The sequence below is a fragment of the Melozone crissalis genome, unplaced genomic scaffold (assembly GCF_028551555.1).
Source record: "Melozone crissalis strain CALT ecotype California unplaced genomic scaffold, PUWL_Pcris_2 ptg000014l_1, whole genome shotgun sequence".
NCBI lineage: Eukaryota > Metazoa > Chordata > Aves > Passeriformes > Passerellidae > Melozone > Melozone crissalis.
In genome coordinates this window covers 15,904,541-15,917,172 of record NW_026535792.1, presented here as the reverse complement: position 1 = coordinate 15,917,172, position 12,632 = coordinate 15,904,541, and the positions used below count along the sequence as shown (strand labels likewise).

Sequence of the window (12,632 nt, the reverse complement as noted above, 5' to 3'; positions counted from 1 at the left end):
TTCTGCTAAAGCTAATTTATTAATGTGCACTAATAAAAGGCAAATGACTGAACAGTTGTGTTAATTTTTTTAAGGTAAAGTAAACCCAGACAAAATTTTAAATAATTTTTCAGACAGAAATCTAATTTCAAAACTGACAAAGTCTCCTGGTTACACACAATTGTTTGCACGACAGTAACTGTCTGCAGTGAGGTTTAGATGCTGCAGGTTCTCTCTCTAATTTTGTAGGGGAACTTGGCCAAGTCCTTTGCTGAGCCAGCTGTGTGAATTCCCACAATCTGCATTTGTCAGCTGACTGCATGGTACATTGAGTAATTTTAAGCACTTTTCTGCTTGCACAGTTAATATACAATTTACTGCTCAGTGAGTCACTGAGTCCAATCCTGTGTAGGGTGAAATCAGCAGGAGGCAGCACAGGAGGGACCTTGGCCCAGCACCAGGCAAAGGAGAGAGGAAAGCACCTCTGCATTTCATGATGGGGCACAGCTTGGGCAGGGGAGAGACAGGATGGAGGTGGCTGGAAGGGATGTCTGTCTGCCTTCCTTCCTTCCTTCCTTCCTGCCTCTGTCACAGAGGCTCCAGAAACTCAGTCAATTAAGCTTTTGCCTTTTGCATGTATCTCGTAAGACAAAATAATTATTGAAAGCTTTCCCAGAACACCTTGTACCCAATCAGTAATTTAGAGCCCTTCTCATCTGGGTCATTCCCAGAGGCCTCAGCTCATGCAGTCCTTAGCAGAATCCCCTTTTGCCATCTCCTGGTGTGCCTGTACTGAGCTGCTGCATGAGCTGTGCCAGCACACGCTGTGCCCAGGCCAGCAGAGCCCAGAGGAGCGTGCTGGCACATGTAAACAAACACATCCTCCTGCTCCCAGGGCACAGGCACCCACCTCCCACAGCTTCTCTTCAACCAAGGCTCTGAAACTGCACCCCCCACATCACCATTGTTCAGTACATCCCAACCCCATGTCCTGGCTGGAACTGCTGGGCTCCACCAGCTCGTGGTGCCACAGAAAGCATCCCCTGCCAAAGGCTGGAGCCATGAACAGACACAAACACACTGGCTTCTCTCTCACCAGGACATCACATACCCAAATGCACCTTTGCACAACCTCTGCACTTCTATTTCTTCTTGTGTTCTCCCAATACTCTCACAATCTTAATTCTTAGCATACAGGGAAAACCAATATTTTCACTGAATTTGAATTTTCATCTGACAATTCTGTCTAGATTTGAAAGGGCTTTTCAGGCATGGGAATGGCTCACCAGAGACTCCATCACAAGTGCAGAGTGGCCAGGGAACTGGGATTGGGCAGCCCTGCAGCACAAGCTCCCTCTGGGCATGGTCACACAAGCACTAACACTGCTCTCTGAAACAAGTGGGGTAGGACCTGTTGCACTGCCACTATCAGGAGGTGAAAGTACAGATGAGGCACTGACACAGCACACTCTAAGTCAGGTATATTACTGGAAATGAACTGGGCAGACTGGCATTCAGGCAGTTGTCCAGCAAGATTCCCAGAACTTTATGGGACCACTCTCCATGGTAACTACTTCTTTGTGACGCCAGAAAATTGCTCAGTAAAGAAATTTCCCAGTATATTAAAATTTATTTCATACACACTAGCAAAGAAAGAATCCTAAATTTACCTTTATAAATCATACTAATATATAAAATCTGTATCTATATTCCTAGACCCCACTACTCACTCCATTTAGAAAACAAAACTTACAGCAATGAAGTGAATTTATGCACCATGAGAAAAGCTTTATGTACATGGAATAAAAGTAAACACACAGAAGAGAAACCACAGCTTACAAGATTAATGGGAGATTATTATCTTCCCACTCAGCTCTTTGAAGTTCACAAATAATATAACAAAAGTAACACAGCCGAGTTTCTCTAATATAAATTATGTGTTTCTTAAGGGAAAGACATTTTTACTTTGTTTAGCCATTTAGGATGTTTTGCTTTTTTAACAGAACCTTAACAGCAGTCTCCCTTTGGAGGTTTTATTCCTTTCAGGGGTTGCTATTAACAAGCAGAAAAATGGCAGGTAACTATGAACACTTCCTTTAAATATACAGGATGAGGAAAGCCTTGGAGTTTTTCCTCCTGTGAGCCACAGCTAATGAAACATTGTTTAGCAGCTGGGAGGCCAGACCCACTCCACTAAATCTGAGAGCTCAGTTCATGGCCACAGATGCCAGAAGAAAGCTGCAACTGGGTGCTTGCCTGACTGAGTACACAAACCTGGTTCCTCCCAGGGAAACCCTCAGGTGCTTCCCTTCAGCAGAATGCCTGAGAGCTGGGCTGGCTGCAGCACACAGAGCAGTGCACAGAGAGCAGTGCACAGAGAGCAGTGCACACAGAGCAGTGCACACAGCTGATAACAAGGAATCCCTTCTTGCACAGTCCCATCAGCCCCAGTGGAAAAGCAGAGCCAGAACCAGGCAATTGTGGCAATGGGATAGAACTGCTCAGAGCAGACTTCAGTCCACTCACCAAAACTCTGAGACATTGCCCATCTCCTTTTCTCAACCAACAATACCAGGGCTGAGTTTGCCTCTGGAGAGGGTACAACCCCAGCCTTGCCATGCTGCTGATTCTGGGATTTCCCCCCAATGCCTCTCTCTCCTCTTCTATCTTAATGTCTGGGTAACATCTGGTGCACAGACAAATCACAGTGATGTATGTAAACACAGACAAACCACTAGGAAATCCTGTTCAAATACTTGGAAAAAAGCAAAGCTGATGTACACTTCACTTGAATATGATTTTAATGCTGGAAAGGCACAGACAGTGTCAGTATAAAATGAACAAAGTACCTTTAAGGCTTGTGGCTGTATGACAAGCCTAGGGAAAGCAGGAAGATGCTGTGAGAGCAGCTACTCAGCTCTGCTGGCAGCTGTTCTGGTGGCATTTGCCAGCTGCTGGCATGTTTAGCCCCCTCATTTTAACCAAGCAGAAAGCCAGTGGCTGTTTAACTTCAACTGCACTGCAATAACTTGTAATGCTTTGAGAGCACCACCTTTAATCAGTTGTATTCTTCTAAAACATTCAGATTTTGTGCTGAAAGTTTTATGGGTCTTAACAAGTATTTGACAACTTTGTTGAGGTCTTCCAGAAGAGTTGTGTACCTATATTTACAACTAATGGGAACCAAATTATAGAATAAACCCAAACATTCAAACTTATAACAGGGTACTTGTTATGGAAACCACCTTTTTTGAACACCAGAAACCTTGAATCCTTGCTTTGAGTCGAAAAGCAATGACTGAAGGACTCAGCAATCCTCAGCAGTTGCCTGTTATACCCAGGTAAACTAATTAAACCTGCTGATCCCTGGAATATCATCCTGGCATGAACAACCACTCACTGTAACATATGATCATCTCAACAAATGATCCCAAACCAGCTGACTCATGGTATGGGAATCAGAGGGAAAAAAAACCCTGAAGGGACCAAAGGAGAAAATAAAATTAAAATATCAGGGAAAAAAGCCATTTGCAATTTTTGCAGTATTTTGTAACCTCTTGGAAAAAAAATTATTTGGATGACAGAAGATTATACCCTCTGTTTTTGCTCTCTTAAGATACAATTCAGTATGAACTCAACCTGGCATAAGACCAACCCCAGCAGGAAAGGCACACCTGAACTCCTTCCCAGACTGGTGGTCTCTGAAGCACATCCAGCTGCTCTGTGGAGCCACTTCTATCTCTGAGCTGCCAAATGAACCCATATCCAAAAATCTACTCTGGTCTGTGCACCTCACATGGCTGTCTTGTGGCCTCATTGTTCTTTGATCTAAATTCAAACCACAATCAAATAGCTGAAGGAAGCTACTTTGGAAGACAGAAGTAGATAATGAAGTGAGTGATAAGGTTATAATAAATGAGAACAGCACGTAGACAAAGTAGTTCCAAATATCTAATAAAGAGAGAAAACCAATGCAGATCCAAAATGAGGATGGTGAGTCAGGGAAACTGTTTGGGCTCTGTGAAACACTTCTGTTACTCTTCTCCTGAAAAATACTTCTGAACAAGTTTAACCACTTTGGAGGGTACCCTGTCCCAGCAGAACTGAAACAACCAATTCCTTCCCTGAGCCAGATGAGCCCTGGCCTCAGGAGTGCCTGCAGTGCCACAACCAGCCCAGGAGCAGCTGGGCACTGAGGGAGGGACACAGGAGAAGACACTGCCCCAGGTGTGAGAGTGTGGTGGTGCAGGAAAGGAACCCAGACCTGCAGAGTGCAGTGCAGAGCAGGGACTGAGCACAGGAGAGGCTTCTGCAGAGCAGCTGCAGAAAGCCAAGGGGTCAGGTGAAGGTGGCTGTGCTGCCATGCTGCTGCAGCAGCTACAGGCTCATCCTGCTAGGAAACTCAGGATCACAGGGAGCTCCAGGGTGCCGATCCCCACTGAGGAAAGATTCTGGAGGGGAGAGGAAGGTATTTCTTTAAAGGGAATGGACACCATCTAGCAAACCTGAGCCTTTGGGAATTAGGATAATTCACAAAGACTACAAGTTCTTGTAATTGTTTAGAGATTATTTTCAGTCATCTTACATGTAACCTCCAGCCCAGCAGCACTGTCAAAGGATGGGGCCAGTAATGGGACCTGTGTACATGCAGCAGAAGGCTGGGATGCAGAGCAGTGTGAGATCCCTGCCTGCATCACACAGCCCTTTCAGAAAGCACCCACTGACAGCACCAGCTAAAAAACCCTGCTGAGAAATACAAAATAAAACATGTAGATGTTTTTCATTAGGAGCACCATGGAAATTGCCAATCACAGATGATGAGTATGAATTCAATACAAGTGATCCAGTAAATAATTTGCAGATATCATAGCTTTGTTTTTTGATTATTGCTTTTTTGTAACCTTCACCTAGTAATTATCTAAACCTTCTACAGAATGAAATCATTAACAAACCTCTCTGGATTATATTTTCTACTGTGGAACCTGAAAAAATATTTTAAAATATTTTAAGTTGAAGCTGTCTCCCAATTAGTAAACATAAAACTTGTTATTGTGACAAGTAACATATTAAAACCCGAAAAATAGCAATAAAACCATTTTGGAATATTTCAGGAGCAGTCTAAATGTCTCAATACCAATGATTTTTTCTGGAACATAGCTGAAAGCTCAGAAAGGCAGATTATCTCAGTTTGGTCATTTTTTACATCATGACTAGAATCTTTTCCAGTGCATACATTCATACACATTTTGGCAAAGAAATTCACCATTTGTTTCATTCTCTGACTAGGTCTACATGCAGCAACCTAGAATATATAAACTACCTTAATAAAATGTGAGAGGAGATAACTCCATGCCCAAAACAGATCTTTTTGTACAAAACTCCCATGGATCTTTATTCTTGAAGAACATACCTTCAACTAAATCCTATACTTTACACCCAGTGACACTGGTAACAAATGGATCAAACTATCCTGTCCAGTGCCTGTAGATTCAGAGATAATTATTTCTTTCTGGAGTTTACCAATTATAATTTTTAAGGCAGTATCTTCTTTTGTTTGGTTTTTTCCTTAAAATACACTGTGCTATGTTATTTGCAGTCAAACTCCTGTAACACTCTTGCTAATTCCAGTGACAACATAATGTGGTGAAAGACTTTGGTTATACATACCTCTGAAAAGAAAACAGAGAGGATGACTAGGCTGATCCAGTGAATTACTCCTGCAAACTGGGAAGCACTTGAAACTGCAATTAACATAATACAACGAAGGGTCATTACAGTAGCAGAGTGCAACTTAGGTTTAGCATAATTAGTACTGCCACAAGTTACATATGGTAAAGCTTGCTTTGCCAGATTTTGCAATGAAGTACCAGAAAGAGGATGGGATGCAATGGACATGGAACTCCAGCCCTGGCAGCTGCTCACCTTCAGTCACCATGTTAGCAGCTCTTCACTGGAGCTTTAACAGATCCTGCTGCTGGTTAGCAATGGCAGACACAGCTCAGGCCTTTGATGCTCTGCCACTGCTTCATGTTCTCACCCCAGTACGAGATGTGTGACTAATTCCTGTGTACCTAAAAACCCAGATCTAGGACTCAGTAAGGAAACAGAATGCTCTACTGTCCCCACATTATTCCTTGTGTTCAGTCTTTGACAATTCATCTCAGATGATCAGTTTTTATCAGGAACAGGTGCTTAAAAACTAATCCTGAAAATGGGCTTCAAAAGACATTTCATGCTGACAGAAAAATGCAGAAGGTTGACAGGTGCCACTAACTGAACTGCTGGTGATTCCTACTCCCACATGCTGCCAAGTTTGGGCTAAGGGAATGGAGAGCAAACACTCTCTCCTGCCTGCAGGGTATTTGTGAGTCCAGCACCTCCACAGCAGAGAGAGCAGAGCAGTCTGTGCAGGCTTGCAGTGTCAGGGGATGGCTGTGTAAGGCAAGCAGTGCCTGTGTGCACAGAGATGCAGGGCTGCAGCAGACTTAACCATTTCCCAAGAACACATCAGGCACATATTAAATAAAGAATTTTATTTTGAAATCAGAATCGATTAATATGGGAAGGAGAGGAAAAGGATGTAGAAGAAATCAGGATACAAATAAATCTGAGTATGCCCTGTCACTGGAACCCCCAGTGCTGAAGCTCTTTTGGGGTTTGATGAGAGCATTTGCTGCACTGCAGCAGAGGAACTGCATAAAGGTGAAACAAATCGGCAGAATACTACAGCACAAAGTTTCCTAAGGCACTTCTCTATCGGGCAGCCTGAAGAAGGGGAAACCCTTGAGATGCAGTTTTTCCAACAGGGCTCGACTGACAGACAAGGCTTCGGCTGCCCCCTGGCGACACACAAACATTCAGCAACCGCGAATTGGGGGAGCACTCCTCCTGCCAAGCCCTGAGCGAGCACCGCAGGGGCTCGGAGCAGCAGCAGCACCGGCTCTCAGCGGATGCTGCTCCTGATTTCCTGGCAGATGCACACTGCAGGGGTGTGAGTGATGCTGCTGCTTCGGGCAAGCCCCGACCCCGCGGGGCTGAGGCTCTGCTGCGGCCCGGGGGCGTTTCCTTTGCATGGCTCTGCCGGGGCTCTGCAGGGCACAGCCAGGGCACAGCCAGGGCACAGCTGGGCACTGCCAGGACTCGGCTTGGCAGCGCAGCCCCTCAGCCCCACACTGCTCAGGAAGGGCTGCTGCCTTCTACCCATGCATCGACTGCAGAACGAGGGTGGTACCACCATCATTTCCCCAACCCCTTTTTCCCAAAACTGCTGAAGATGAGGAATGGATAGCATGGTCTGTATTCCTGAGGTGCAAGTGAATTAATACTCATCTCTTTCTGCTTTTGCAGAACATCACAAGGTATTGTGATGCTATTTTGTTATTGCAAGTGAGGAGCTTTGAGGACAGATTTAAAAAACCTGATTACAGAACAGAGACCTAAACCAGAACACACGTACTATATGTCCCTTGCTTTCTGGGGTTTCTAATTTTGGTACGAATACATTTTGTGCTAAAATACCCTAAAAGGTCTCTGACCTTTTCACATGTGTGTCCTACAGTCTGTAAATGTGGTGTTAACCTATGAAACTACCAGCTCTGTGCGTGGGAGAAGTGCATCATGCAACCAAAGACTGCACTGAAAGCAGGAGAGAAAAGCTATACTCTAAAAATGTATAGAGTACAGAAAAGCTATACTCTAATAATGTTACAGCCAAAAAAAACATCAGGTTTCCTTTGTTGTGTTTTTTTTTTTCCAGTTGGTGGGTTTGGATTTCTTCCAATAAAGGGAGGCTTCCTAAGCAATTACAGTCTATAGCATGGATTAGCAGTTGTTATTAAGGACAGAATTGGCAGTGATGTGCTGTAAAGTATCCTAATGCACTGCTTGGTTTTATAAAGAATAAGGAACCCTTTAAAACTGTAATTACATTTTTGAGAAAAATAGTTATGGGCTAATGGCTTTCCAAAACCTCAGTGTAAAGGACAGACATCCCTTACAAGGCACAACTAGATACTTAGATCAGCCTCACTGAGACAGCCTTTATCTGATTTAAAACGACACAGAAGGTATTCAAACTTGGCAAGGCAAAAAGCCTCAAGGCAAGATTCATTAGCTAAAATGTAAAGTAGTAACACTGTGAAGTGGAATGGACCTGAGAAAATCCATCCTGGTGCCAGGGGCCACCTCTGAACAGTGAAGTCACCTGGCTCAACCAAACACCTGCAGGTCATGCACAAGGTGTAAGCTGCAGAGCCTTCAGCAGTGTCACGTGCACCAGACACACAGGGGAGCAATGATTCCTAAAGTCAAGATTTCCTTAGAAGGGTCTTCAGAAAATAAATGGTGAGAAAATGGCTGCTTCCAGAGGAGAGTAACCAAAACTGTTAAAACTCAGAGAAATCAATAGTCTTTAAAACCCTTTGTCTTTACAGGAAGTGAAAATTCTCTACATAAACAGAAAGATGTGACATCTCAGTAAGTATTGTTGAAAGCTTCTTCCTTAAGGCCTTATGCCCACAATTCACATTCCTGCTTTTTTCAAAGTGGCAAACTTGTCTAAATCCTGGGCTTCCTCATCAAAAAATGGTGAGTGACCAGAGAGCAGAGAAAGTAACAGCTGTAAGGAGTGGCCATGCCCTGAACAGTGTGTGCAGTATGGACAGATGGGTGGGAATGGGGAGCAACAGCATGGAATGACACAGTCATTCACATCCATCTCACAGAGTTTAAGAAATGGCTGCAATTACCAATGAAGTCCCCTAAAGTCATCTCAATACAACTGCAACACCTGAATCTTTATGCCACTATGATCAATTGACAAACTCCAACAGTAAAAGGACTTCAACAGAATAAAAATTTGGTTTGCTCAGTTTAAAGCTGCCACAGGGGACACCAGGCACTCTTTTGTGCTAAGTACTCTTGCATTTATGGGATTGTCTGAAGCCCAGCTGCCATTTCAACACATCTGAGATTGCATGGAGATACTAGAGGCTGCTCCTCAACATTCAGCTTAGAGGAAAGTGTTGGTGGTGTCTGTGGTCATGTCAACTTCATATCATAAATGAAAAAGAGAAAAAAAAAGAAAAAAAGGGAGTGCAATGGAGGAAAAGAAGAGTAGGGGGAAAAAAGATGAATTAAGAAGCAAAACAGCAGCATTAAAATTTCCATTGTGGAACCCGTGTAGAGTGAATTCAGATAAAGCAAAACTCCATTTAAGCCATGATTTGACTCACAGGGTGTTAGCAAAGTAGAATGAAAATCTGTCTCATTTCAATGCATTACAAGCTAGAAGGCTGTAATTTCGAGCAGAAGTAATGAATAAGAGGTTAACACCAAGTACCCTATTTATTTTTGTATGTGCATCACTTTTGTCTCTCCACATGTGATGGGTATCAGAGATTAATGATGCACAGATTTTTCTCCTGTGCATGTACAATATGTCTGTAAAGGACAGAACTTTTCAAGTACTAATGACAACACATATGACTCTCTGCATGTACACACTGCTTGTAATCTTTGAAAATTTGTCCTGTACTGAAATTGTTATTTGACCTAGCTTTGGTCAGAATAATAAAGAAGAGACTGACTTCACTATACCAGGATTCCACAAGAACACATTTCTTACCTAGCCTAGTAATCATTTAAATGGTAGGGAAAAAACATTCCCAACGTCCTCCCCCTTCAAAAACCTCCCAGCAAGTTAAGCCTTTATTTCATCAAAATTAAAAAAAAAAAAAAATTAAAAAATCAAAATAAAAAAAATCCTCCTACTCACACTGGAGAAGCTTTATATCTATTAGGAGTTCCAGAGTCAGAAGAATCACCACCAATACTACACAGGCTACCAGGAAACTGTTGAGACTTGCACTGAGCAAAAATACCTGCCACACAGCTGCTCGTCTCCCACAGCACGGTTTTAGCCAGTTAGATCTAAGGAAATAAAATTAAGGGAAAAACAAGAAAAGAAAAGAAGAAGTAGTGAAAAAGGAAAAGAGCTAAAGAGCAGTGAACTCAAAATTGTAAGTTCTGCTGTTATGGATACACTCAGCAATAATGCACAAAGACTCTGCAAAGTTCACTTTCACTGGATTCTTTTACTGAGAGAAAAGTAAGAAAAACCTTCAGCCTGGGACCTCCCCAGCTCTGGAGTGCAGTGGTGTGTACTGAGTCATGCAGCCCTAATTATCATACACACATTTCTGCTTCCCTCCTGTCTCACTAGTTCTCATGTGCCCTTATTTTGACACACATGCTGCATTTATTTACCAGTGAGTACCAAGGCACAGCAGGACTCTGCTGTTTAGACGCTAAAAAGTTTTTAAAAATAATTTCTCTGCTACTGAATTTTCTGGCCATGCACCTTTTCCCTGCTCTACTATGAGACAGATCTGATAAGGGCTGCCAAATCTGGGATGCAACAATCAGTTCATGACATCATGGAAAAGAACAACAGGAATCTGGGAAGCACCAAAGCAGCAGCTCAGTGACTGCACAGCTACACCTGACAGCAGCAAAGGCACACAGCCTGGCAGTGTCCAGGCTCTCTAACTTGGTTACTTGTCCACCTCTCATCAGCCTGTTTGGGGATCATGCCAAGAATTACCTTGCCAGAGTTTGGGAGACAGCCTGGTTTGGATGAGGTCACCCTTTTTCAGCGGAAAAATAAGGTTTAGGCAGGATGCAGGAAGCTGTGAGGAGGCTGAGCTCTGAGAGCAGAACTCAGGAGGGGAGCTGATGAAGCAGTACATGTTGCACTACTGTTGTGCTAATGCAGATACACATTTACAAGAGGGATGTTAAATTTTTTTTAGGAGTACTGGTAATACGAATAACAGTAGCATGGACTCCAGATGCATGAAGTCCATCCCGATTCTGTTCATCTCCTAACTCCTCCCCTGAGTACCACATCATCTCTCATCACACTGCTCTGCAAGGTTCCTGTACTGGCTCACCTCAGAAAGTTCAAATGGGATGTTTGCCTGACACTTCAGATTTTCAAAGCACTGTAAATACCCATTAGGTAATGAAAAGCTGACATGATTTATTAGCCAGGGTTTAAAAAGCTGCAAGTGTGGTGCAGTAACCCCACTGTCTGACTAAAATATCACAACACAGAAATCGGAGGTGTACAAGAAGATATGGTGATACTGATCAATTCCTAATAAACAGCTCTAGACTCAGTAACTCACACTGTAATCAAACACTTGGAAAAACATCACAAAATGTTCTCTGACATACTCACAAATGAGGGAGAAAGTGATGCCAAGCAGTGCTCAGAGACTTGACACTTTCAAGCAGCTTCTCAGAATTAAGCACGTCAACAACACTTGTAGTCAGATTGCCTGATTGCCTGACTGTAAAAGACCTCCTCAATTGACTCTCAAAGCTTCTGAGAAGATTTGACAAGTGTTACTATCAGCACCTTGCCCTTAGGTTAAACTTTGTTATGGCTCCAGCCTGAATACAGAATGCAATAGATTTCAAATAGGTTGTGTTAAAACATAATTCAAAAAAAGGCATTAGGATAGGGGCCTGTTTGCCAGCTTGATCTTTTAACAGCTTTTATTTTACATATCTCAAAACAGGGTAATGTGTTTTTAATGCAACTATGATTTTAGGCTTAGGGCTGAAGTTTTTTTAGATATTTCTAAAAACAATGAGGGGGGTGGCTCTGTTTAAACAGAACAGGCTTTAGTTCCAGTCTCTGCTTACATTTATGTTCCCTTTTCCAAAGGACCCATTATGCCAGTATTTTAATATTGCAGGGCAGCTTTTCCTATTCACAGAATCATCAGTAGAGGGCCCAAGTACCTATCTCTAAAAGCTCTGCAAAGCCAAGATTTTGAAATATACCAAATGCACCAGTAAGAATAAACCAACTGTAATACTTAGCATACAATACACAGAACCATGATAATTATTACTCAAGCTGCTAGTTACTTATAGAATCCTAAATAACATAGCATTATTCTGTCTGTTCAGTATTATTACTCACCAATTATTAACACCAATTCTAAAAAGCTTCTGGATGAATCTACCAGTTTAAAATTGATAAAGCAATCAGCTTAAGAGGTCAAGTGGAACTCATGTGCTCATTTCCACCTCTACCATACTCATAAAATATATAAATTGATGTCAAAGACACAAAAGCATTTGAAATTTAAGCACTAGAGAACCACCTTCAGTTCTGTATCTAACTTGCTACACCAAGATGAGTTTGTTACCACCTGCACAGCCCTGTCTGCAGGCTGGCACATTAACCACTACCCTGACCCCTAACACACACACCCCTCACCCCTGGAACCTCTTCTAGCAGTGTGTGGTCTCTCTCTCTCCACTCTGATGGGCAAGGGCTCATCTATTCACAGAAATCTGGGTTGGGAGAAAAACAAACCCCTACCAGAATTAGTGTGGGTTTGAACTTACCTTCCAAATTCTGGCCATTTCACCTGTGACACTGCAAAGCTACACTTGAAATTTTAAGCTCAGATTAGAAAGGCAGCTACACAGAATTTTCAAAAAACACAACAAACCAAAATATAACTTACACAACTCATAAATTTATGAAGAGATTTCATACTAATCATAGATAAGTAAAAGACCTTTTCCCCTCACTTCAGACAAAAAAAAACCAACCCAAACCAAACAAAAAA

At 42.6% G+C, this 12,632-nt stretch overlaps 1 protein-coding gene across 2 annotated transcripts in view; it reads right to left on the bottom strand.

The window, feature by feature from the left end:
- The window catches only part of TMEM266 (transmembrane protein 266), an 82,155-nt gene that overhangs the window by 32,787 nt on the left and 36,736 nt on the right, over positions 1-12,632 (bottom strand). For both annotated transcript variants that reach the window (XM_054272909.1, XM_054272910.1), the window contains exons 5-6: positions 9,755-9,909; positions 5,647-5,720 (exon numbers count right to left, since the gene is read on the bottom strand). In XM_054272909.1, coding sequence (XP_054128884.1) covers positions 5,647-5,720; positions 9,755-9,909 — 229 coding nt within the window. The remainder of the gene's footprint in view (positions 1-5,646; positions 5,721-9,754; positions 9,910-12,632) is intronic.